This window comes from Salvia hispanica, chromosome 1 (assembly GCF_023119035.1).
Source record: "Salvia hispanica cultivar TCC Black 2014 chromosome 1, UniMelb_Shisp_WGS_1.0, whole genome shotgun sequence".
In the NCBI taxonomy this organism is placed as follows: Eukaryota; Viridiplantae; Streptophyta; class Magnoliopsida; order Lamiales; family Lamiaceae; genus Salvia; species Salvia hispanica.
In genome coordinates this window covers 19,878,573-19,905,687 of record NC_062965.1, presented here as the reverse complement: position 1 = coordinate 19,905,687, position 27,115 = coordinate 19,878,573, and the positions used below count along the sequence as shown (strand labels likewise).

At 38.2% G+C, this 27,115-nt stretch overlaps 5 protein-coding genes and 1 long non-coding RNA gene across 8 annotated transcripts; 4 read left to right on the top strand and 2 right to left on the bottom strand.

The window, feature by feature from the left end:
• Nucleotides 1-1,483: 1,483 nt before the first annotated feature.
• On the top strand, nt 1,484-2,149 carry LOC125210447. Its single transcript, XR_007174370.1, has 2 exons — nt 1,484-1,798; nt 1,924-2,149. It is a non-coding gene; the product is annotated as an uncharacterized LOC125210447 (long non-coding RNA).
• Nucleotides 2,150-2,506: 357 nt separating this feature from the next.
• On the top strand, nt 2,507-3,625 carry LOC125208002. Its single transcript, XM_048107545.1, has 4 exons — nt 2,507-2,639; nt 2,709-2,945; nt 3,053-3,184; nt 3,269-3,625. The coding sequence occupies exons 2-4, from the start codon at nt 2,796-2,798 to the stop codon at nt 3,509-3,511; spliced, it is 525 nt and encodes a 174-aa protein (XP_047963502.1). The 5' UTR covers nt 2,507-2,639; nt 2,709-2,795; the 3' UTR covers nt 3,512-3,625.
• Nucleotides 3,626-3,942: 317 nt separating this feature from the next.
• On the bottom strand, nt 3,943-6,731 carry LOC125196779 (probable protein phosphatase 2C 38). Its single transcript, XM_048095438.1, has 5 exons — nt 6,631-6,731; nt 5,727-6,009; nt 5,028-5,437; nt 4,690-4,929; nt 3,943-4,611 (listed from the first exon to the last, which is right to left on the bottom strand). The coding sequence occupies exons 2-5, from the start codon at nt 5,983-5,985 to the stop codon at nt 4,177-4,179; spliced, it is 1,344 nt and encodes a 447-aa protein (XP_047951395.1). The 5' UTR covers nt 5,986-6,009; nt 6,631-6,731; the 3' UTR covers nt 3,943-4,176.
• A 5,391-nt stretch (nt 6,732-12,122) lies between these two features.
• LOC125189372 (probable protein phosphatase 2C 46) lies at nt 12,123-14,130 on the bottom strand. Its single transcript, XM_048086656.1, has 4 exons — nt 13,959-14,130; nt 12,946-13,511; nt 12,609-12,848; nt 12,123-12,527 (listed from the first exon to the last, which is right to left on the bottom strand). Exons 1-4 carry the CDS (start codon nt 14,128-14,130, stop codon nt 12,123-12,125), a joined length of 1,383 nt encoding a protein of 460 aa, XP_047942613.1.
• A 1,984-nt stretch (nt 14,131-16,114) lies between these two features.
• On the top strand, nt 16,115-19,214 carry LOC125218266 (probable protein phosphatase 2C 33). Of its 2 annotated transcripts, none has more exons than XM_048120008.1 (7): nt 16,115-16,254; nt 16,369-16,414; nt 16,735-17,052; nt 17,551-17,826; nt 17,908-18,025; nt 18,295-18,518; nt 18,609-19,214. In XM_048120008.1, exons 3-7 carry the CDS (start codon nt 16,807-16,809, stop codon nt 18,906-18,908), a joined length of 1,164 nt encoding a protein of 387 aa, XP_047975965.1. In that variant the 5' UTR covers nt 16,115-16,254; nt 16,369-16,414; nt 16,735-16,806; the 3' UTR covers nt 18,909-19,214. The 2 variants fall into 2 exon arrangements, with proteins under 2 accessions (XP_047975965.1, XP_047975891.1); XM_048119934.1 differs by having other exon boundaries at nt 16,155-16,290.
• Nucleotides 19,215-19,845: 631 nt separating this feature from the next.
• Nucleotides 19,846-27,074, top strand: LOC125217876 (type II inositol polyphosphate 5-phosphatase 15-like). 2 transcript variants are annotated; one of them, XM_048119551.1, is made up of 11 exons: nt 19,846-20,765; nt 21,427-21,682; nt 21,810-22,602; nt 23,206-23,330; nt 23,955-24,039; nt 24,295-24,460; nt 24,563-24,603; nt 24,735-25,002; nt 25,089-25,212; nt 25,400-25,760; nt 26,252-27,074. In XM_048119551.1, exons 1-11 carry the CDS (start codon nt 19,955-19,957, stop codon nt 26,600-26,602), a joined length of 3,381 nt encoding a protein of 1,126 aa, XP_047975508.1. In that variant the 5' UTR covers nt 19,846-19,954; the 3' UTR covers nt 26,603-27,074. The 2 variants fall into 2 exon arrangements, with proteins under 2 accessions (XP_047975508.1, XP_047975436.1); XM_048119479.1 differs by having other exon boundaries at nt 24,295-24,603.
• The last annotated feature ends 41 nt before the right edge of the window (nt 27,075-27,115 follow it).

Below are 27,115 nucleotides of genomic sequence, written 5' to 3'. Positions count from 1 at the left end.
ACAAAATGTGCAGGCCCTGTTTAATTTATTGTTCCTCTCCATTGTTCCATTTCCTATCACTAGTTGGAGTTTGGCAGTGATGCACATTTTTCTACAACATTTTGAAGCTGTGGAGAAAATAACATTTCATGAGAAATGCAAAATAAGAAATTAAATTCTCTCTCTCACCCTTATTTATTACAACTACTACTACATGCCTTTTGTCTCCCTCATTTTGCACACCAACTATTCTGTGGACTAGTTTTGTTGCATATGATGCAAAGACTATTTGTGTGTGTACTATGTGCTTTGTTTTCTATCACCACACTCTTTTTTTTATCTCTCTCTCTATATGTATAGGTATATGTGTATGTATAACTCAATATTACAGCATGGTCAAACCCTCTTTCTCTAACACACACTGTCACAAATAGAAGTGTTGCACAGAGGTTAATTTGGTGTCTATATATGTGTTGAAATGTTGTTAGATTCTACTTTATAGTAGTATGAGTGATACTATTAGAATAAAGTTCAGCCTTTGAAACTATGCATGTAAAAATTATGACTATATTGGGTTTAGGGGTGCGTTTTATTGCTAACTCATCAATATAGTGTATTAAAAATGTCAACACAGTGACATCAAATGTCAACATATAATATCAACACATTATATTGAAGTTTAACAAAATTATGTGTTGACATTTTTAATACATTGCATTGATGAGTTAGCAAGTTAGCAACTTAAGAAAGTTAGCAATTGGTCACACCCCATTGGGCTTATATATATAGGGTTATATACACTTTTTTAAATCTAAATAATTGATTTTTATGTGATTTATGGTCATGGAAAGGACATGTTTGTACTTAAAAAATAATTCTCACACACAAAACAACTATCATTGTATATATATGTGCAAAATATTATCTGAAAATATATTATTGTGTGTATAGAGAAAGAAATGCAATGCCTGATTTATATGGGAGAAAAAGTTTCTACCTTAACCTAATGATAATTGAAAATTCTTCCTGTGAATTATGATTTTTTTTTCAATTATTATAAAGACTAGATATAAACAGAAGTGATATCTCATCTAAATAAGTGTTTGGGCCTAAGAGATTTCCATGAACCTAACCAATCGGCTAATATCTACAGCCCATTTAAATGGAAAAGACCACATGCTATATCTATTATTTAGGCCCACATAATTTATTTATTTGTAATATCTTAAAAGGACGAGTTTGGCTATTTTTATCAAGCGGTATACGATTTTCCTTGTATTTTTTTTACTTTAAAATAACATATAAAGTCAATGAGTAAGTAATTGAATACATAAATTTCATTCCCCTACTCGATATGAACTGAAATTTCAGTTTATGAAGCATCTAGAATGCACCTAGTTTGCTAACCAAACTCCCACCTATACATGAAATGTAAACCACTCTCACCTATTTATATACACACCTTGGGTTAAAAATAAAAAGGAACAAAACATGGAGATGAAAGTAGGGAATTTGCTACTTAGTTTGATTATATTTTCTTGTCTATTCATTGGAAGTCGAGCGCAACAACAACAACAACAACAACAATGCATAGACGAGCTTCGATTCTGCATAAGCTACCTTAACGATACTAGCCAACCTCCACACACTTGTTGCGAGCCACTAGACTACATTGTTAAATCACTACCACAATGCTTTTGCAATTTCATGTCAACGTTGGCCGTTGATTTAGTCAAATCGGTGGGTATTAATATCTCGAGAGCCCAAACACTTCCCGAGAGATGCGGACAACGTGTTAACCCGTTAGAATGTATCACAGGTACGTATTAATTTGAGTTTGAAAAAAATATTAGATAGAAGTTAGTACTTATTATTTTCCATCTAATTAGCTATTTATATAATTTGATGAACTAATTTTTATGTAATTTTATGAAATATGTCTAGGTACTGGAGATGCACGAGCAAATAATCCAACTTCAAATACTGCAAATTCATCCATGTTGTGGGATTCAAGCTTCGCGATAGCTTTTGCTGCTTTTTCAATAATTATTAATTTGAGGGAATTATAACTTTGGTGACAAGAAGAAATCATCAGTTATCTTTGTATAGGTGTATTTAGGGTATATTGTTTTGTAAAAATGTTTTTTAATTGTTTCTCCGTTTGTCTATACCTTGCAAATTTTTGTTATAGTGTAGTTTCTCTAATTATAAAGAGAAATACTAATAAAAAGAAACAAAAAAATGTAATTAATTATACTGTTATGGAGTTTCTGTAAATTAAATAAGTACTAGAACATTCATAAAAAATACATAAATCTGAATAAAAATGTAGGTAATAGAAATAAAAATGCTGTTAAGCAAAAAAAGGAGATTAGAACTAGTCTTGTGGATAAGAATTGGTAATTCCAGTAGCAAGTAACTAATCCATAGTCGATTTATATATATTGGTTTGCATAGCATAACATTAATGGTGATTGAATATTGAATACTCCGGGGTCCAGGATGGGAGGGTGGTTTTCGTGCTATGCACCGAGTTGTCCGGTGGTGGCTAAGAAGTTTAAGGTTTCGCTAACGCCAGCATTCGAGGATGATGTAATGGTGTGTGAGCCCATTGAGACTGCCTCGCTCTTTGGCAAAAAAAACCCACACTTGTTTGGGAGGTACCTACTTAAATTTAATTACTACTACTATATATATTCACTTCTCTTATTAATTAAATTGAATTGCAGAAGAAGTATGAAGCTGATTCTACAAAACCTACACAGCCTAAGGCTAAACAACAGTCCACCACCTTCCATTATGGCCGTTATGGCGATATGGTGGCTAAGCGTGTCAAGAATTTTCTCCCTCCCAAGCTCAGTCAACACTGGGAAATCAAGATTCTTCCGAAACCTGAAACCGAAACCAATTCTATGGTTCATCGTTCCGTCTGCACTGGAACTACAGCATTGACCCTCGCCCAAGTTGTATGACGTCGTCTAATACTTACTTAACTACTACTACTAATACTACTATTACTACTACTACTACTACTACTACTTAATCATGGAAATCACTTACTACTATTTTATAGGGTGAAGATCTTATAATCGGAGATTTTGGGGAGTCGATAGCTGTACTAGAGATGAGAGGTGCCAACAAGGCATTAGTTCCGGTGCAGTTGACTCTGGAGGAAGACGAGCTGCTGATCTTAGGAACACACAATGTTACTAATCAACTAATGTCTGTCTATACATATATGTTGTTGTTGAGCTTGAGATGATTAAATCCAAGTCTTTTCTTTTCTTAGGCTTGGGAGGTGCTCTCGGAAGAGAATATGGCATGTCACATGGAAGGTTGCACTGTAACCTCGTGTCTAGCTCGAGGAATAGTGAATGTAGCATCTCGTAGATGTGGGTATAAGTATCGATGTAAAGTGCCCGGTGACCCTCAAGTGGTCTGCCTCTTCCTCAACTCACACCACTCCGACATTGCCACCAAGCATCATACTTGTTCTCGTCCACAGGAGTTTGTTGAGCGACGCTGGCGATAAAGATGTACCTATCTTTGCTTTTACGCAAACTATCATCTTTCCAAAAATCCTTTACACTCACTGTGTGGCTGTCTTTTATTTTTAATTACTACTTCAATGGAACGAAATGTCTGTTTGGTGGCTGAATTTTAAAGCAAGGAAGACATGTATTTGGTTCTTCTAAGATAAACATGTTGCAGTTTTATCCAATGTTGCTTTATTACTATGAAGGAGCAGTATAAATATTGTGATCTGATGCATATTCTTCTATTTTCAAATTTCAGTTGATTTTCTATTTCTATTTAATTGGAAGAAGGTGGATCAGAAAATCCATATGATTATAGAGCAGTAAGAATTATACCAGAATTTCCTGTGTTTCATATAATATGTGCCAGTTATGCATAAATGTATATCAATAAGGATGGATCAAAAGAAACAGAAACCATATGATAATAGAACAGTAATATATCAACAAATGCTTTTGTTTCATATGCCAGTCAGCTATGCATATTTCTGGCATAATCATTAACATGTACTATTCTATCAAGTTTGAGGACAGAGAGATGACAATTCAATAGTGATTTCCTAACATTCAGACTACCTTGAGCTCAAGTCTCGTGTCTACGTGAGAAGCCGGGCCAGGTTTTGGACATGCTGATGGCGGTAGAAGGCTGGCTGGTGCTAGCTTAACCAATATGGATCCCGCCACCTTTACCAGCACGGGGCTGGATCCCTCTAGCTTCATCGGTACTGCTGCTGCTATCTCCATCAGTATGGGGCTCGTTGGCGATAGCTTTACCTTTATCGAGTTGGCTGATGCTAGCTTTACCTTTACCTTCACCTGTCTGGGGCTGTCTCCCGCTATCTCCATCGGTACTACTGCTGCTATCTCCATCAGTACGGGGCTGGCTGCTGCTAGCTTCATAAGATATTGCGGAGAGATGGTTGCATTTTCCGCTTCTGAGCAATTCATGATCCAGGAAGAGAACTACAACCGAGATGTCATCGTGCATCGATCTCCTCTCTGTAATGTTGAGTTTCTTCAGCTCCTTACGTGTCAACCTACGATCATTCCATGCTCCTTTCTCCAATGCTTTTTTTATCAGTTTTGTTGCGATTCCCTGCAGGAAATGGAGAAACTTGTTGGTGCAGAGTATACGATTATGAGCGAAGTCAAGGGTGGGGTGTAGAAATCTTACATTTCGCGACGAATTTTTCACCATATCAACTGCTGCTTCATTGCTAAGGTGTTTCCATAGCCAAGGAGAAGCAAATATAATGAATTCATCCCCAGGGAGAAGTTCATGGTTGACTAGGGTCGGTTCCTTCAAAATGAACGGCTTGTTAAACGGTGGTCCCACCCTAGATCTTTCTGGCAAATTCGGTCGTCTGATGAACTCCGAGCTATTCAGGTAAGCATCACTGATTGATCTTGTAATCTGAGATTGAACAAGATAAGATGACATGAACTTGAGCAGTCTTAACTTGTTTCTGTATATAGTAACTAAATTTGATGACTTTGAGCTGAATTCCTCACCGGAATGAGGTCCCTGACACGCCAGGAGTAATCATTGTATCGGAGGATACTGTGATCGCGCGGATGCAGCGTTTTTACCTCCTGCTGGACAGATGGCAGATTTGCGTTTTGGTCAGTCGATAACGTGATGGCTTGGACATGTCGTTTTTTCCTAGCCAATCGCTTCAGGACCAATGGGACGCGTCTTTTGGGCCTAGGCAGTCGCCCTAAGACCGCCCTAGAATCTCCGGCAGTTGCAACGTATACCCGTCCTCCAATCACGACACCCACCAAACAGCACGACCGCGCAGACAATAAAGTTGGCAAAGCTTCCCGATGCTTCTTAACTAACTGAAGATACTGTTGATCTAATGCCAAAAATGATAAATCAAGAACACCACATGACATTTCTCCAACACGGGACGTTAATCCTGCATCATGTGAGTAAAAAACATAGGAATTAGCAGTACTATCAACATAGATTTTGTATTATTGAATCTCAATCACAATAATTGACCAGTAAAGAGTGATGCTAGAATCCAGTTCAAGTAGATGGAAACCATTGAAAAAAGACTGAAATAGTATTCTCACAACTATCAAACCATCTTTTACTATTCCCACAAAACATATATGCACATATATCTGTTTGAACAACAAGAGGGACAAGAAAATCACATTCTGCCAAAGATAAAACAGATGCTAATTCAAGAGCAAACTTACTTTTCACAATTTCAAACAGATGGTCTTTTATAAATACAGAAGCATCAGGTCCATCATGACCGTCGTAGAGTCCAACAAATGTACCATTATGGCCTGATGGATGCAACCTCATTGACCCCGACTCAATCTGGCTATGTCCGTCCACTACGTCCTTAGATTCAATAGCCGCCATAGAGAACTCCCCCCATTGATGGTGCCCGAGCTTCACTTCCCAATACTCACCATTGTCCACAGACGGCTTCGAAAGTCTGGGAAACATACTCTCCCCTATGCGTTATCCTCCCTAAGCCCACAACCACGTCACGAAATGCAGAAAGTCAGCATTCTACATTCCATCCAAAGAAAAAACATAATATAATCGAGTTTCCTCCAAAAACCTCACAATCCAAAAAATAAACAGAACAAGAACCAGTTAGATCAATAGTTACACAGAAAAATTCAGCTACTCCAGCTGATTAAGTAATGCACTGCTCTACCTAATCCCTAATCCCACAATCACAGTTAATTAAGTAATTCACTATCCCCAATCCCACAATCACATCATAAAATACAGGAAATCACCAATATGTAGTCCTCCCAAAAAAAATCACAATCCCTAAAAAAAACAGAATAAGAAACAGTAAGATCAATAATGATACAAAAAAAAAAAAAATCAGCAGTGCATTATCCTCCTAACCCCACAACCAAACGCACAAAATGCAAAAACTCACCAAGAAAAACACGATCCAATTGAATTTCCACCCAAAACCATCACAATCCAAAAGAAAACTCGATCTAAACTCTAAACAAAAATCAGTTGCTTCAATTAATCAATATAAATCGCAATGCATTTAGCCCAAGGATCAGAATCACATTTTATCCACGGAATTAGGGTAGATTAAAATCTAAAAACGCAGAAATGCACCTGGAATCAGAGGTTTTCACGAATTCCCAAGATTTTCCCCTTCAGTAAAGAAATGGAAAGAGCATCCACCTCCTTCCTACTTCTTGTCTGCTATAATCTCATGCGGGAAAGGGATTAATCAAGAGAGGAATGCGGAGATTTGGCAGCGGTTTGCATAATCTGAAATTTCTTTTCCCACCAGAAAGCCGTTAAATTCACCCGCTAAAAAAAAGAATTGAGTAATCATATTTTGTGTTTTAAATTTGAACAACAAAAATGATTAAATTTGTTTTGTGTCTCTAATTATGAGCACTCTCTTCTAATAAATATCTTTAAAATTGGTAATATGTGAAAAACTGAATCAATCTTGTTTTGCTTGTCTAATTATGAACACTTTCTTATAAAATAATTTGCTTTTTTATGTTAATTAATTTAATTTAATCATTTGCAAAAACAAATAGTACTACTACTAATTAATTTAAAATTAACGAATTCCATAACAGGAATCAATTAACATTTATTTGCATGATAATTCGATGGTCGGATTATTTTTGTTTGAATATTAACAAAAAAAAGAGAAAGACCACAGTACATAATGATAGTGTATTATTAAATCGTTATGAAAAAACAGAAATTAACAATAAATTGAATTCTCTAAAGCTCAGCTTCACTCTCTGAAATCTCGTCACAGAATCCCCAAATTCTCCGGCGAAATCCCTATATCTTATCCATGGATGAACTAAACGACGACGCTTTGAATTTCCGCACAGAATTTTGGAGGTCAGTAGCTCTTCAATTGGATTACATGCTCCAATTTCTGATGTTAACTCCAAAAATGGAACTTGATGTTAAACTTCTTCTTCTTCTTAATAAAGTATTAAAAATTCATAGTTGTCAATTTCAATGCATGGTTGCTACTACCTTGATCTTGTTGTGTCTTGAAGCTGGTATGGATCATGGCTATTGACTGTGCCTGCAACTTCCATAATTTGTAGAGACGTACTAACATCTGTTTTGTTCAACTGAGGTCATAATTTCAAGTGCTATGTGTTAGTACTACATTGTAGAGGATTAAGGTATTTTTAAGTCAACAATCTTGCAAATTTACTTGTACTATTTGTTACACTCACTGTGTGGCTATGTCTTTTATTTGTTAATTAGTACTTAGTCCCTTCTTGGTAATTGGTATGATGGAATGGAATGAAATGACAATTTCTTTGCATTTCCATTCCATCATGAGCAAATGAATTGGTATATAATTTTGAGTTGCAAATGTATTAAAATCGCTTTTCTAATCTATAAACCTCTATCTCCCCTCCCCTCTCAGGGCTGCCCCACAGATGACTATCATTTTGGCTGCCGGAGACGCAAGCTCTTCTTTACATCTTGATGTACTAATCAATATATACATACTCCATACATGTCTAATACATCTTTCATTCTCTTCTTTTTCTCTCTGCACCCTTGTACCTAGGGGATGGAACTCTTGTTTCTTCTGGGCTAATATTACTCTATGTTGCACCTTGCCTCTCCTTATGGTCATTGGTTTTTTTATACTCCATAAAACGATATGGTCATTCCAAGTTAGTGATTCCTGAAACTGGACTCCTATAAACTATTGGGGGTTCTTCAGCTTTAGAGAAATATGAAGCCGACCTAATACATATTGGGTGGACAAGTGCTCTGTGGCCTAATACATCAACCAACAATGTGTGCTATTGACAGAAATCCATATGCTAATCGAGCAGTAAGTTGTAACTATTACAGAAAAGAATTATATCAGAATATGCTCCTTTTTCATATGCCACTCAGTATGTATAATCACTAACATGTACTTATATCAAGTTTGAGGAAAGTGAAATGCCAATTCAACAGTGATTTCCTAACATTTAGACTACCTTGACCTCAAGTCTCGTGTCTTCTTCGTGAGAAGCCGGGCCAGGTTTTGGACTTGCTGATGGCAGTAGGGGTTTGGCTGGTGCTACTTCACCAATAAGGGGCTGGCTCCTGCTACTAGCTCGATCGGTACTGCTGATTCTGTCTCCATCAGCATGTTGCTTGCTGGTGCTAGCTACACCAGTATCGAGTTGGCTGGTGCTGGCTTCACCAGTATCAGGCTGGCTGGTGCTAGCTTTACCTTTACCTTTATCGGGTTGGCTGGTGCTAGCTACACCAGTATCAGGCTGGCTGGTGCTAGCTTCATAAGCTTTTAGGGAGAGATGGTTGCATCTACCGCCACCGATCAATTTGTGATCTAGGAAGAGAACTACAACCGAGATGTCGTCATAGATCACTTTCCTCTTTTCAATGTCGAGTTTCTTCAGCTTCCTATAATCCATACTATGATAATGCCATGCACGTCTCTTCAATCCTTTTTTTAACAGTTTCTTTGCGATTCCCTGCAGGAAATGGAGGAACTTGTTGGTGGGCAGAATATAAGATTATGAACGAAGTCAAGAGTGGGGTGTAGCAATCTTACCTCTCGCGACGAACTCATCACCATGTCAACTGCTTCTTCGTTGGAAACGTATTTCCACAGCCCGGAAGAAGCAAATATAATGAATTTATCCTCAGGGAGAAGTTCCTGGTCGACTGAGGCCGGATTACACAATATGATCGGCTTGTCAAACTTTTCTCTCACCCTATACTTTTTCGGCAATTCAGGCCGTGTGTTGAACTCCCAGCTCTTCAAGTATACATCGCCGATTGATCTTGTAGTCTGAATATATGACATGAACATGAGCGGACTTAACTCGTTCGTGTATATCTAGAGGAAAGTAGTAACCAAATTTGATGATTTTGAGATTGAACTTCTCACCAGAAGGATGCCCTTGACACGGTAGATGTGATTAGGGCGATCATATTCCACAACCCTGGGATCGTGAGGATGCAGCGCCATTAAATCCCGCCGGACATATGGCAGATTTGCGCAGTGGTCAGTCGATAACGGGATGGCTTGGATGTGTCGCTTGAGCATGGACCGCCGATATGGATAGTAATCCAGATGCGTTTTGATGATTGGTCTGAGCTCCAGGGGTGGGGAGTATGGTGGCCTGATCGATGGGATGCGTTGTTTTTGCCTAGACTGTTGGACCTTTCGTTCGAGCCTAGCCAGTTGCTCCCGGACCAATTGGACGGGTGGTTTAGGCCTAGGCAGTTGCGCCAAGACCGCCATAGAATCCCCGACATTTGCAATGTATACCCGTCCTCCTATTACCACGCCCACCAAACAGCTCGACCCCGCAGACAATAAATTTGGTAAAGCCACTGATTCATTCTGAACCAAGTTCATATACTGTTCATCTACTGCCAAAAATGATAAATCAAGAACATCGCTTGACATTTCTCCAAGATCCGACGTTAATCCTGCATCATATGATTAACCAACGAAGGACGGAATTAGCATTACTATCAGCATAGATTGTGTATGAATTATGACTGAATTCCAATTCACAATAATCTACTAGTAAATAGTAATGCTAGCTAGAATTATGTTCAAGTAGATTGGAACCATCTTGAACTATTACCATAAAACATATATCCACTTGAACTAAAAGAGTAATAGGAATAGTAACATTCTGCCTAAGATAATACAGATGCTAAATCTACAAGAGTAATCACATTCTGCCTAAGATAATACAAATGCTAAACAAGAACAAAAATACCTACTTTTCACAATTTCAAAGAGATGGTTTTTTATAAACTCAGAAGCATTGGGACCACCACCATGACCGTCGTAGATTCCAACGAATGTACCACAAGGGCCTGATGGACGCAAGCTCATTGACCCCGACTCAACCTGGCTATGGCCGTGTACTTCATGATCGGATTTAATAGCCGCCATAGAGAACTCCCCCCATTGATGGCGCCCGAGCCTGGTTTCCGAATACTCAATATTGTTCACAGGCGGCTTGAAAATGCTGGACAACATACTCTCCCTAATGCGTTATCCCACCTAAGCCAGCAATCTACATTCCATCAATACATCCAAAATAAAATTATTTCAATAAAAAACAACTCTACCAAGATAATTCCATAGCGAAACAAATGTACTCGATCAAGCAGACGATGATGTAGAGGAACTTGTACAAGATCGTGGGAAAAGCTTTTCTATCATTATTCATCTCTAAACCACACCCAAAATATTCAAAAACTCACCAATTAACCTATATTCTATCCAAGAAAAACTTGACTTTCCAATCCAAAAGAAAACACATGCGAAAAACAAGAATCAGTTGCTTCAACTAAACAATGCCAGTAAATCGCAATCGCAATCGCAATTATAATAAAAAAAAATGCAGAAACGTACCTGAAATCAGTAGAGAAATGGAAAGAGTATTGTTTGCTCGGTGAAAAGATTGATCGAGAAAGAGATTGAATTGGCCGCGATTTGCATAACCAACTTTCAAATTTATTTACACTCTGCCCCCTTCTTAATCTGGAATTTCTAATTTTTCGCACCAAAAAGCCGTTATCTTCCCCCGCCTCGCTATTCCTTTTATTTTATATTCACTCTCACTTACACATAAATAAATAAAGTAATCATATTGTGTTTTTTAATAAAAAAAAATGAATTAATCTTGTTTTGTGTCTCTAATTATGACCACTTTCTGATAAATGGAGTATCTTTAATTTGCAATTTTCATTTCTCCCTTTCTGAAAATTCACACTCTCTCACAACACAAGTAAAATATTAAATTAATGATATTTTATGTTTTAAAGTTGAACATGAAAAAATGAATTGGTCATATGTAAGAAAATGAATTAATCTTGTTTTGCTTGTCTAATTATGAATATTTTCTAATATTATTTTGCGTTTTCTCTAAAAAAAGCACTCAATTTTATAAAAAATTACTTATGTCTAATTTGATCAACCCAAAAGAAAATCCACGTTAATTAAATTACTATAATTAATTAATCCCAACCCCTTGAAGCTGGTATGGATCATGGCTATTGACTGTGCCTGCAACTGCCATAATTTGAAGAGAGGTAACATCTGTTTTGTTACTTGTTATTTCAACTGAGATTCTAATTTTCAAGTACTACTATGTATTAAAGTGTAGAGGATTAAGGTATTTTTAAGTCAACAAATTACTACACACACTGTGTTGTGTGGCTATGTCTTTTATTTTAATTAGTCCAAGAATGAACTATTCTCTTCTTCCTCGATTCGTTGGTACGATGGAATGGAATGAAATGACAATTAATATGCATTTCCATAACTCAATTACATGAGCATTCCATTCCATTAAAACAAGCAAATGAATGGAATGGAAGCATGAATCACATTCCATTCCATCATACCAGAGGTTGGTATCTTGAGCCAAACAACTTTTGAGTTGCTATAAACCTATAAACCTCCATCTCCCCTCTCAGGCTGTTGCACTTAATAACTTGGGGAAATGCAAAACTGCCACACAGATTACTATCAAGTAACATGTACTTATATCAAGTTTGAGGAAAGAGAAATGCCAATTCAACAGTGATTTCCTAACATTTAGACTACCTTGAGCTCAAGTCTCGTGTCTTCTTCTCGAGAAGCCGGGCCAGGTTTTGGACTTGGTGATCGCAGTAGGGGTCTGGCTGGTGCTAGCTTCACCAATTAGGGGCAGGATCCTGCTCCTAGCTCGATCGGTATTGCTGCTGCTATCTCCATCAGCATGTTGCTTGCTGGTGCTAGCTTTACCTTTACCTTTATCGGGTTGGCTGGTGCTAGCTCCATAAGCATTTAGGGAGAGATGGTTGCATCTTCCGCCATCCATCAGTTCTTGATCTAGGAAGAGAACTACAACCGAGATGTCGTCATGGAGCAGTCTCCTCTTTGCAATGTCGAGTTTCTTCAGCTCCCTGTATGTCAACTTATGAGCATGCATTGCCCATCTCCTCAATGCTTTTTTCACCAGTTTCTTTGCGATTCCCTGCAGGAAACGGGGGAACTTGTTGTTGGACATAATATACGATTGTCAACGAAGTCAAGGGTGGGGGTGTAGGAATCATACCTTACGCGATGAATTTAGAACCATGTCAACTGCTTCTTCATCGGCAACGTATTTCCACAGCCCATGAGAAGCAAATATAATGAATTTATCCTCCGGGAGAAGCTCCTGCTCGGCCAGGGCCGGATTACACAAAATGATCGGCTTGTCAAACTTTTTATCCACCTTATATTCTTTCGGCAAATCAGGCCGTGTGTTGTACTCCCAGCTCTTCAAGTATACATCACCGATTGATCTTGAAGTCTGAGTTGAACAATATATAAATACATATGATTTTGAGATTGAATTCCTAGAGGAAAGTAGTAACCAAATTTGATGATTTTGAGATTGAATTTCTCACCCGAAGGATGCCCTTGACACGGTAGATGTTTTTTTCGTAATCATATGGGACAATCCTGCGAATGTGAGGATGCAGCGCTTTTAACTCTTGCCGGATAGATGGCAGATCTACGTTGTGGTCTGTCGATAATGGGATGGCTTTGATGTCTCGGTTGAGCATGGGCCGCCTATATGGATTGACATCCAGGTACGATGGGTCGATTGATTTGGGCTCCATGGGTGGGGAGTGAGGTCGGGGTGGTCGCACCAAGGTTCGTGGGACGGGTTCATTCATGTAATCCAATCGTTGCTTAGCCTTTAGTTTGAGCTCTGCCACTTTCTCCCGGACCACTTGGACGGGTGGTTTAGGCCTAGGCAGTTGCGCCAAGACCGCCCTAGAATCCCCGACATTTGCAACGTATACCCGTCCTTCTATTACAACGCCCACCAAACAGCTCGACCCCCCAGACAATAAATTTGGGAAAACTACTGATTCATTCTGAACCAAGTGACTGTACCCTTCTTCTACTGCCAAAAATGATAAATCAAGAACATCACTTGACATTTCTCCAATATCCGACGTTAATCCTGCATCACGTGAGTAACGAACATAGGACGGAATTAGCATTACTATCAGCATAGATTGTGTATGAATTATGACTGAATTCCAATTCACAATAATCTACTAGTAAATAGTAATGCTAGAATTATGTTCAAGTAGATTGGAACCATCTTGAACTATTACCATAAAACATACATCCACTTGAACTAAAAGAGTAATAGGAATAGTAACATTCTGCCTAAGAAAATACAGATGCTAAAACTACAAGAGTAATCACATGATTCTGCCTAAGATTGTGTATGAATCATGATTGAATCCCAATTCACAATAATCTACTAGTAAAGAGTAGTGGATTGAAACCATGTTGAACAATTACCATACAACATATATCCACTTGAACTAAAAGAGTAATAGGAATAGTAACATTCTGCCTAAGATAATAACAAATGCTAAAACAAGAACAACAAACCTACTTTTCACAATTTTAAACAGATGGTTTTTGATAAACTCGGAAGCATCGGGACCACCATGACCGTCGTAGATGCCAACGAATGTACCATAAGGGCTTGATGGATGGTATCTCATTGACCCCGACTCAACCTGGCTATGACTTTGTACTTCAACATCAGATTTAACAGCCGCCATAGAGAAGTCCCCCCATTGATGGCGCCCGAGCCTGATTTCCGAATACTCAATTTTTTTCGCAGGCTTGAAAATGCTGAGCAACATACTCTCCCTATTGCGTTATCCTACCTAAAGCCCACATATACAGAAATTCAGCAAACCACATTCAATCCAAAAACACAAACTAATATTATTGAATTTCCTCCCAAAACCATCACAATTCAAGAAAAATACAACATATTCTAATCAAGTTTCCTCCCAAAACCAAAAAAATCAGCTGCGGAGGTAGCCATTCCCCTCATCCCGGAGCTAGTAATAAACCAAAAACACAGACGTAGAGGAACTCGTACAAGATCGTGGGGGAAACTTTTGAACTATTATTATTGATGTAAACCACACACAAAATATGCAAAAAATTTCCATCACAATCTCAAAGAAAACACATGCGCAAAACAAGAATTACTCAGTTGCTTAATTCAATTAAACAATATAGTAAATCGCAGAAATGTACCTGGAATCAGTAGAGAGAGGGAAGAGTATGCGGCTTCTTCGTCTTCCTTCTTCCTTTTCTTGTTTGCGGAAACACTAATGCGGGAAAAAGATTGATCAAGAGAGAGAAAGCTAGTGTATAACCAACTTTCAAATTATTTTTTACATTCTGCCCCCTTCTTAATGTCGATTTTCTTTTTTCGCCCAAAAAAGCCGTTATTTTACCCCGCTTCACTAATCACTTTTTGAAAATTCACTCTCACTCACGCAAATAAAATAAATAAATTAATTAATCTTGTTTTGTGTCTCTAATTATGACCACTTTCTAGTAAAATACTACAAATTGGTTTGCGCTTTTCATATTATATATATATAGAGAGAGAGAGAGCACACGTAAAAAAAATAAACTAATCATATTTTATGTTTTAAATTTGAACGTAAAAAATGAATTGATTATATGTGAAAAAAAAAGTGAATTAATCTTTTTTTGATTGCCTAATAATAAATATATTTATTTTGCGTTTTCTCTTTAAAAAACACTCAATTTTATAAAAACTTATTTATGTCTCATTTGTTCAACCCAAAAGAAATTCCTAATTAATTAAATTATAATATATCTAAGAATAAGCTAACCAATCGCGTCGTCGCCACTAGCCATCTTTTTTGAGATGGGGGAATATAAAGGATTAATTTATATTTATTTTTAATCAAATTATATCATCTATATAGTTTGCGTACAAAATGTACAACGCAGATGGGAGTTTTTTATTAATATAAATTAATGATGAAACCTTTTAAACTAGAGTGAACTTTTAAATTAGTTCCCAGAAAATATGCTTTGCACATATTAAATTCCTGAATTAGGAAAAATATTGCGATAGATCTCTGGTAGAAAAAATTATAAAAAGTGTCCTTATTTTTCAGTTTTGTCCTGGACACGTATCTTTATTTTTCTCTCTTATTAAGAACCTGTTTTATGATCTAAGACATGTGACAATATATTTTCTAATTCAACGATCCAAAAGACATATATTGAGTTTTCAAGAGATCAATGATATAATACCCTGCATATCACAATTTCATTTTGGATATTGATAAATTAATAATTAACAATAGAATTAGTAATGAAATCGTTAGTTGAAGTTTTGAATATGCCTGAACCCAAATTAATGTTATGGATACATAATTAATATGTATGTTTGTTTCATAACATATGCACGTACGTATAAAACTATTAATTAGAGGCTATTTTTTTATTAAATATATATTCGGATTAATAGAATAAATAAATCCTACTAATTTACTATAATTGAAATATTAAATATTAATGAAAGCAATAAAATGGATTGGAGATATTATGAGTCGAGAAAAGATAAATGCACGATCCTATTAAATGTGTTTGATTAGCGGTTAAAAAGAATCCTAATCCCGCAAACATTGGAGTTTAGAAGTATTCAACTTAGATTATGGATAAGAAATATTGTTTGTATCCTAATTCCACTCTAATAATTAACCACTTTAACAAACCCATTATTAGCCCACAAACTTTAGATAAGATCAGATTCCTCGCTTGACGCAACAATTTGACCACCTGCTTATATAATCCGAGCTCGATTAATTTTGAGTGCAGAGTAAGATCATAATCTGTGATTCACGGTAATTCAAGCTCTCATCTTGAATGCTTCAATAAAGGTTCGATTAATTGCGGAGTATTTGTTTGTGTATACTAGTGTATTGTATCTGACAACCGTTTAAAAATTGATTTTGCAGGATCGGAAAGGCTTTGATTGTGATAATTAGCAAATGCTGATTTGAGGTGAGTTGCTTGAGTCTGATTAATTTCGATTGGTTTGCAATTTTAATGCGAGGTTCATATATGTTGTCGTTTAGGAATATTTGAAAGGGGAAATGTAGTTTTTTCTAGATATAGATTTTTACTGTTTTTGATTTTTGAAAAGCATTAATTCTATGAATGTTATGCTTTTGGCATCTGCATTTACATGCATAGGAATTTCGCTGAATTTTGTGGGTGATTGTTTCTGTGATTTTTCATATATTGAAAAGGTGTATGTAATGAAGGGGTCGGTTCATCTGTTTGTTTAGTGGTAAAGAGCTGAAGGGGGTTGTTTGTTACAGATTTAAACACAGAGAGCAGTGGGGCGAAGTGCGTGGTTGGCCTGGAGCGTGTATTCGATATTATCGTCAACGATGGGAGCCTGCTTTTCCTGCAAAAGCAAAAGTAGGAGGGCTAAGGAGGAGATGTTGCGGAAGAATCGTAAGCGCAAGTACTTGAATGATTTCTCCATGGTGTCTAAGAAAATGACATCCTTTAAGGAGGATAGGTTGCACAGGAATAATGACCGGATGTTCTTGAATGGGTCGAGTGAGACTGCCTCCCTCTTTCTACAGAAAGGCGATAAAGGGGTCAATCAAGACGCCATGATTGTTTGGGAGGTTAGCACTCTCTCATGCTCATTAGTTATGATGAGAAATGTATAACTTCTCCTTTTAGCCTTTGGCCTGTTTGAACTCGATGTGGTTGCTCGCGTGTTGCATTTGCTGCCTAAGATACAGGGATGTTTTGGTGAAGCCTTTCATGTTAGCATTTTTAAGACATTTTGATGGCTAGAATGTACGTATGTCTTGTCGACAATATGTATATAGCTAGTTTGACAGAAGAAAATAATGAATATCTTTATTGTTAATTCTAATATGGAAAGAGAGAATAGGATTGACTCATTGTGTTACATGTGGAACATCATAGAACAAGATGGAAGCATGTCACTGGATAATGTTACAAAACGAATAGTTTTTTCTATCTGGAATTACATTTGCTGCATCTGAAAACAAGGATCAAAAGCAAAACCCTTGAAACACAACCTCTGTAATGTTTCATCTGCCTACTTGAACTTGCTTGCAAGAGATTGATGATTCTGATTCTCTGAATTGCAGAACTTTGGTTCGAGAGCAGACACGACCTTCTGTGGGGTCTTTGATGGCCATGGCCCTTCTGGCCATATGGTTTCTAAACGTGTCCGAAATTTTCTTCCTATGAAGCTGAGTGAACACTGGGAAGACAATAGGAAATCTGTAAGCAATTCTGAGATCTTTGACTCGGTGAAAGAGACTTTTCTCGATGTCTTTGAGTTCACGGACAAAGAGTTGAGAGATGACCCGTATTTTGATTGCGTCTGTAGTGGAAGTACTGCAGTGGCCCTGGTGAAACAGGTAATATGATACGCTTGTCAGTGGTTTTTGGTAATATCAGGAATCAGAAAATATACTCAAGAATGCCTTGATTATTTGTAGGGTCAAGATCTTATAATCGGATATATTGGGAACTCGAGAGCTGTACTAGGGATGAGAGGCGCGAATAATGGATTCATTCCAGTGCAGTTGACTGTGGATCTCAAGCCTGACCTTCCTGGTAGGTCAACAACAACGGGATACTACGTTGGGTTCAACTTGCTATGGAAACTCTCTAGTCAAATTTGTAACGTAGAAAATCTTCCAACTAGAATTTTTTGTGCAGTGAATTTAGTAATCAAATGCTATGTAGCAATCTTCAACTTTGTGCTGATGAGTGATGACAGTAATACTGTTCATGTTAATTGCTACCAAAACTTTATTCTTGGATGTGTACTTAAATCAAGTCTAGTCGAGTGTCTCTTTTCATAATCTGTTCTTATTTCTCAGCGGAAAAAAAAAGGATCCGGAAATGCAAAGGTCGTATATTTGCCCTACGGGATGAACCTAAGGTGGCAAGAGTGTGGCTTCCACACAGCAACACTCCCGGCCTTACCATGTCGCGTGTGTTTGGTGATTTCTGTCTCAAGGATTACGGCGTCATATCCGTGCCTGAAATCACCCACAGACGCATCATTGATGACGACGAGTTTGTAGTCTTAGCAACACATGGGGTGCGATACCAGAGCTTTATTTATCACCATTCACCAGTTCTCCACTACATTTTGTTGAGCTTGGCATAAATCTTTACTCATTTTATGCAGGTATGGGCCGTGCTGTCAAACAAGGACGTGGTAAATATCGTGGGCACTTGCCCTACACGCTCATATGCAGCTCGAGCAGTAGTCGAAGCAGCAGTTAAAGAATGGAGTTATAGGTATCCAACTTCAAAGGTTGAAGACTGTGCAGTGGTCTGCCTCTTTCTCAACTCAGAGGAGTCTTCCACCTCGAGCGCCAAATCCACCACGCCTAAAGCGGACAAATCCAAAAACTATCCCGATCCTTGTGAACTCAACCGTAGTGACACAACCAAAACAGGCTGTGGGGCAATTGAGGAAGGATAGAGGATAAGAGTTTCATGTTTGTTGAAAGTCCGACATTGGTGGCGTCACGAAGCACGTGGAAATGAGGATGAAGGCAAGACGCGTTGCTCTTGTCCAGCGCAGTTTGTCGAGCGATCGCAAACAAGGCATTTGAGATAGGGTTTGTGAATATCTTCATACATATGGTGAAATGTAAGTACATAGATAGAATTTGAATTTTGCATTCATCCGAGCAAGTCTCTATTGTTTTGGTTTTGAGATTTGACTCTCTTCCCATTGTTCAAAGCCTTTTCATCAATAATATGTTATCATCCTTTCTTACTTAAATTTTAGACGTTGAAGCACCAAATTGAACTTGAATCAATCTTTTCACATTCAATTTAGGAAGTATAAAAAAATATTGAATGGATTTATTTAAGATTACAAATCATTAGTTGATATGAACGTATAAAAATTTCACCTAATAATTATAGATTGGCCCATAATTCTTAGTGGCAACGTGCAATGACTAAAAGTCTAATTTATTTTTCACAAGCATTCCCATATTCGTATGCTAGCTCATAATTGATAATAAATTTCTTATACCTAACACTATCAACATTAGAAAATTGAAAGTGACCAAGATTATGTTTGACAAGCAACAATGTTCCCCAATTTACAGTACTATTAATTTTGGTGGCTTATTTTTTATTTGCCACGTATACTTATTAGTGTTGGTTGCATGATAATTCCATGATATGATTTTATCAATTATTATATAAACAAAGGAAATATTAATTAATTGATTGTTTGGTGTATGGTTGACATTCTACACATGGCCGGCGCATGGTAGTTGCAACCCTTTCAGTTTGGCGGGCCACAGCTCCCCTCAAAACGGCGTCGCATCCAAACACAAATGACAAAACCACAATAATTAATTACGTATATATATTATTAAATCGTTTTGCAAATATGAAATAAAAACAGAAATAACAATAAATCGAATTCTCCATAGCTCAGCTTCACTTTCTCTCTAAAATCTCGAAATAGAATCCCCAAATTCTCCGGTAAATCCCTATATCTCCGCCATGGATGACCTAACCAACGACGCTCTGATCAACGGCACCAATTTCCGTACTTACTCGGAGAATTTCGCCGTCCGCTCCGATTCCGATGACGAGTTCTCCGCCGGCGCCGTCGACGGAAAGGTGGAAATCGAAGATGCGGCATTGAATTATCAGAAGGCGCCGAAAGTGTTCGACCGTTTCTACAACTCGTCGTCTGAGGAGGAAGAAGAGGATGAGGTCAGTAGCTCTTCAAATTACCAGCGGCGATTGGATTATATGCTTCAATTCCTGGACCGGAAGCTCTCCACATCGTCCTCTCCGGATCAGCCGCTGTCGGAGTACACTAGTTCCGGCAGTGGGATCGGTATTTTCAAGCCACCGGTTCGGGCAGCGGTTCATCCGAACCGGCCACCGTGCATTGAGGTGAGGCCGCATCCGTTGAGGGAGACCCAGGTAGGGCGGTTCCTTAGGAGGATCGTCTCGGTGGATGATGGTGGTGGGCCGCAGCTGTGGGCGGGGTCGGAGAGCGGGATCAGGGTGTGGGATTTGAAGAATGATATTTATACTGGGGGAAATGAGGGGGAAGAGGAGGGCACGGTGAGGTATTGGGAGTCAGCTCCTGTGGCGGCCGCTGCTCTGTGTTTGGTGGGAGATGGAGGGAATAGAGTTGTGTGGAGTGGGCATAAAGATGGTAGGATTATTTGTTGGAAGATGATGGATTTTTCGATTGCGGGTGGAAGAGGCAATGGTGTAAGTAGGAAAGGATTTCACGAGGTGTTTTCATGGCAAGCATATCGAGGGCCCGTGCTATCCATGGTTGTGAGCTCTTATGGTAATATTGATATAATATGTTATATGTTCTTGTTTTTTTATTGATATTTGTTCATGTGTTGTGGAACATTAGAACGATTATATTGTGTTTGGATTGAGAAATTGTGAGCTCTTATTAGCTGGTCAGTGTAAATGTCGTTGTTGCTTGCCTTACTTTTAGTAATTGGATCAGGGATATCTCTAGCTTGCAAAAATTGAGGGGCATGAATATTGTTAGGACTTCATATAGACTACAGAAATCACTATAATTTTAGTGGTCTCTAAGTAAAAGTTTAGTAACAGCTGAACTAGTTGAATTTGGTGGGGCATCTTCTGCTAGGTTCAGCATTCTTTCTAGTAATAAAACAGCAATCTTGTAGATCGATGCCTATATAAAATGGCAATTAATTAGAAGAAGTAGTCGTGAAGGTTCTGGATCTGTCACTCTATCATGCCCTCTTGTGATGCACTCTTCATGCACTTGTCATTTGTTTGTTGGGTCTTCCTTTCTAAGCATGTTGAACCACTTCATTTTTATTGTATGTTTCTTTGAGAATTTGCAAAGGAACTAATTTATCCTAAGTTTTGTTGATCCATTGATTTTGTTCATTTTATTGGAGGCTATAAAATTATGATATAATTTCATAATTCATGTAACAATGGGTGTTATTTGTTGGGTGTAGGGGATATGTGGTCTGGTTCTGAGGGTGGTGCAGTGAAGATATGGCCTTGGGAAGCTCTTGAGAAGTCTCTTTCCTTTAGAGTTGGTGAAAAACACATGGCTTCCTTGCTGGTAGAGAGATCATATATTGACCTAAGGAGCCAAGTCACACAGAACGGTGCATGTAATAGCATATTTTCTTCAGATATCAAGTATATGTTATCGGACCTTGTCGGGGCAAAGGTTTGGACTGCCAGTTATCAGTCATTCGCTTTGTGGTAAGTGATCATCAGAATCAGTCTTTCATTAATTATTTGAAGGCCAGTTTGCAGTACTTTGCTGGTCTTATTCTTCTCTTGTCACCCTTGCCTATTCTTGTTTGAGTTTCACTTATTTTCTTCACAGGGATGCTCGAACCAAAGAGTTATTGAAAGTATTAAACATTGATGGTCAGATTGAGAACATGTCAGTTGATTCTTTGATGGAGGATGAGATGCGGATGAAGTTTGTATCTAATTCTAAAGAGAAGGCTCCGAATTCGTTTAATTTCTTTCAACGTTCACGAAATGCTATACTAGGAGCAGCAGATGCTGTTCGTCGAGCTGCAGCAAAAGGAGGTTTTGGAGATGATAATAGGCGTATAGAGGGATTGGTTGCAACGGTTGATGGAATGATTTGGATTGGATGTGCAAATGGCTTACTTGTGCAATGGGATGGGAATGGCAACCGCTTGCAAGATCTTCAGCACCATGCTTTTGCTGTCCAAAGTCTCTGCACAGTTGGAACTCGGATATGGGTAGGTTATATAAGTGGCATTGTACAGGTTCTGGACCTCAGTGGTAAGTTGCTTGGACAATGGATGGCTCATCAAAGCCCTGTGATAGATTTAGCTGTTGGGGCTAGTTATATGTTTACTTTGGCTAATCATGGTGGTATTCGTGGATGGAGCATCAGTTCACCTGGACCACTTGACAATATATTCCGTGCCGAGTTGTCTGGAAAGGAATTTCTGTACACAAGTCTAGAGAATGTGAAAATTATGGCTGGAACATGGAATGTTGCACAAGGAAGAGCAGCCCCTGATTCCCTAATATCATGGATTGGCTCATCAGCTGCAGATGTTGACATTGTTGTCGTTGGGTTACAGGAGGTGGAAATGGGTGCTGGTTTTCTCGCCATGTCTGCTGCTAGAGAAACAGTATAATTATCTTTCTTTCGTGGTTCTTCGGCTATTATTCTCTTAGCTGTATTTTTTTTTTTATTATCTCTTTCCTGTTATTGTTGTGTGTAATAGTTTGTTATAATCCACGGGCATGAGCAAAGGTGCGTATAGTGAATATATGAAGATTGCTGAAAAGTTGACAGTTTGGATTCACAGAAATAAAATATTTGAACTGCCTAAAATTATACTTAGTACTGATCAAACCTTGTTAGGGTTGCCTAGACTGTTTAGATCCTGCCAATAGACCCTGTAATGGACAAGAACCTATCCTTTTATACTAAATATTTTATTACATGCAATTAAGCCCCTCCTATATATGTTTTCTACTTCCTCTCTGTTGGATGGGAAAGAACTCAATAACGACATGCTATACATTATCAGGATTTTCCTTGAGGATTTATCTAATAGGCGAGGAGGGACATTATTTCAGTTATCAACCATTCATAACCATTTGACTAGCTGACATCTCAGCCTATTATGATTCCACTTACTCAAATTAATTACATCCTATTATGAAATCTCAGGATCTTTCTATCACTTTACTCAGGAATTAATTGTTCACCCTCGCATTGCTTGCAGATGGGTCTTGAGGGTAGTTCTGCAGGACAATGGTGGCTAGATATGATTGGAAAAATGTTGGATGAGGGATCCACCTTTTCACGTGTTGGCTCAAGGCAGTTGGCTGGTTTGCTTATCTCTGTGTGGTTAGTATTACTATTATCCCTTTAAATGTGCATCTAGAGTGCATATGCTGTATGCTTATTTTTTGGGGGTGGGGGCTGGGTGTGGGGTGTCGTCTATTGACACTAGGTTCCCATCTGCATTCAAATTCATAACAAAGTATTGAATCTCCAATATGGAGCATCATTTTTGGGACTGTAAGTATATTTTTAACTGGATTAGTAAGCTCCCCACCCCCAACAAACACACAAAATAGAAGGAAAAAGAAGCTCCTCTAACATTGTCGAAAGAGGTCTGGGGTAGAGCTGATCTCCGAAGGGAGAGGGTACCCAAGTGCATGTAGACATCTTGTCATCCTAGTTCAATTGTGAAATGGGACAAATACTACTTTCTAACATAGTAACACCTCAAGCGATGCATGCTCCACCATCAGAGTCCAAACTATACCTCATTGCATGGAAAATTTGACACTCTGATACCATGGATGTATGAAAATATTGTTTTAAATATATAGTTTATACTAGTAAAAAAATATCAGAGGCTAAATCTTGCGTATAGAGGGAAGACTAATTTCAATTTACAAATTACCTGTCAATCAGTTTTAGTATCTTGAAAAGTCTAATAACAATGCTATCTGATGTTTACAGGGCTAGAAACAACATTCAAGGCCATGTCGGAGATGTTGATGTTGCTGCAGTTCCTTGTGGTTTGGGTCGAGCAATTGGAAATAAGGTATTATTCCTTTGCCATTATGTTACTTTTGTCTATATTAAAAATTGATGGTCTCCTTCTTACTTCTGAAATACGTTTAGGTTTTGTTTACCTGATAGTGGTAATTGGAAATTTGTATTCTTGTATACCTTCAATTGGTGTACTTGTTGCACTTCTATTAAAATGCCAAGCTCATTGTGGATTGGTATGCAATGTGTGCAGGACCTGCTGAGATTTAGTTTTACTTTTATTTGTAACTGAAGATACTCTTTTCAGGGAGCTGTTGGGCTGAGGATGAGAGTGTATGGTCGGGTGATGTGCTTTGTGAATTGTCACTTTGCTGCGCACTTGGAGGCTGTTAACCGTCGAAATGCTGATTTTGACCATGTCTATCGAACAATGTTTTTCAGTCGGCCATCCAGTATTTTAAATGGTGCAGCTGGTATGGTGCTGCATTTAGTCTTATGTTGCTTGCTTGCCTGCTCAATGTTATTATTATCATTTTTTTATGGTTCGAGCTTGCCATTGGTCCTTTGTATTGCAGCGGGTGTCTCATCTTCGGTTCAAGTACTTCGCACTACAAATGTACGTAAGCTTACGTGATATTGCTGCTAATTTGCTTCCTGACTATTCTGATGCAACTCTTTTATCGTACAAGTAAACCTGTTTGCTTAGCTTTCAGTGCCTCAGAATAATGTATTTTCATGCTTGTGCAGGCTATGAGTGTTAATCCAGTGGATGTTGTTCCAGAGCTTTCTGAAGCCGACATGGTTGTTTTTCTGGGGGACTTCAACTATCGGCTGGATGGCATATCATACGATGAAGCAAGAGATTTTGTTTCACAAAGATGCTTTGATTGGCTTAGAGAAAGAGATCAGTTGCGAGCAGAAATGGAAGCGGGGAATGTCTTCCAAGGAATGCGGGAAGCTGTTATCAAGTTTCCTCCGACATACAAATTTGAAAAACACCAACCTGGTTTGGCAGGTATTTAAAAAGAAATCCTCTCTTGGCCTTTAATGTTCCATGGTTTGCCAGTTGCAAAATCATATTGGAAATGTTTATGTGCTCAGGGTATGACTCTGGAGAGAAGAAACGGATTCCTGCCTGGTGTGACAGAATTTTGTTCCGTGATAGCCGATCAGCTTCAGTGTCTACGTGCAGCTTAGAATGTCCAGTGGTTGCATCTGTGTTGCTGTAAGTTACCTTAAAAGCTTCCTTTCGATGTTGTGTGCCATGCAAAAAGTTTTATCTCCATAGCAATGGTTGTGTTGTATATTTCTCCTATTCCTTCTAATAGAGTGCATCAGTAGTATATCTCTTTTTCCGTCCTTCCAATTTTGTTTGTTCATGCTGCTCTGATAAGGTTACACATCTTTGACAGCTATGAAGCTTGCATGGATGTAACCGACAGTGATCACAAGCCTGTCCGTTGCATTTTCAATGTGGAGGTAGCTCGAGTTGATGAGACTGTAAGAAGACAAGAGTTTGGAGAGATCATCAGATCAAATGAGAAAGTAAAGCGTCTACTTGAAGAACTAGCCAAAGTTCCCGAAGCCATTGTCAGCACTAATAACATAATCCTTCAGAACCAGGATACATCTATATTGCGTATAACAAATAAATCCAGAAAAGACAAAGCTATTTATGAAATAGTTTGTGAAGGTCTGTCCACAATTAATGAAAATGGACAAGCATCTGATCATCACCCAAGAGGTTCTTTTGGCTTCCCCAGATGGCTTCAGGTTATTTTCTATCTTTTTCCCGTTATTTGATACTGTTTTCACAAGCCATATTATACACTCCTTGGTTTGTATTAGTGTGTTATGACATGCAAATATCACTTTCTTCACCGTAAAAAAACACATTCACGAGCTAAAATAATAATTTCATGTCAAGCAAGTTTGTATGAAACTCATATAGTTAGTTGATTTTCACTTGAAACAAAACATGTCCTCACTTTTTGTGCAACACGCTATAAATTCATTTTTTGATCACCGCATGCTTTTCCAAATGACTCCCTCTGCCCCATATATATTGACGCATTTCTTTCGGGCAAGTGTATTAGGGGAGTGGAATTATTATGTAAAGGTGTGTGAGTACTGAGTACTAATATAGGTTTCCAAAAAGAAAATAGTTTGATATACATGTTACAGCCATAAATGGAAAATTGGTCAAAATATATGGGGTGGAGTGAGTACTACATTACATTAACTTGGTTTGGAATATCAAATAGGTGAATCCCGCTGCTGGAATCATCCAAGGGGACCAGACTGCTGAAATAGCAATCAGACACGAAGAATTCCAAACGTTGGAAGAGTTTGTGGATGGTGTCCCACAAAATTTTTGGTGTGAAGATGCCAGGGATAAGGAAGTTATGCTACTAATAAAAGTCCGTGGTAGCTGCACAACAGAGACCAAATGTCACCGTATACGTGTGCGTTACAGCATTACTGGTAAGCGTACACCTATGAACCGCAAGGCCAACAATCCACTTCCCTCCCAAACAAATCTCCTCCGTTCTGATTTTAAGCTAAGTGGGTCATGCGATGTAGTTGACCAGCTACGGAATCTAAATAGTCCTTGATTAGATACTCTACCATTGTGCATGAGGGGAGGTTTTATCTGCTGAATATGGCAAATCTCTAACCACCGAGCTGCAGCAACGAGCAGTGAAGGGGCTGTAGGTGTATGTGTAGATGATCTTCTCTTCCCTAGCTGCTCTGGTAATCAGAAGCCTAGATCTTCAGTTGGCCGGTTTCTCGTCTTTGGAGAAACAATAACGTACATATTCTTGTCTCGGGTCCAATGAGAACTACTGTTTCTATGATATGAGTCTTCATTGTGATCAACTGTTTTTTAGAGATGATTGTGGGGTAAAAACTTGTATAGTATTTTCTTCAAATAAGCAGATATTTAGGGAGAGAGAATAGTTTTTAGTTGTTTCTCTGCCCTTACGTCTTTGGTGTGAATTTATTCTTAAAAAACAACTTGAGATCTTGTGTAATACACATCGACATATTCTGACAATTATCAAATACTATGTTTTTTTTTTCTCACTATTTATTTTAGGAATTTCAAGATGTATATGATGACCAGG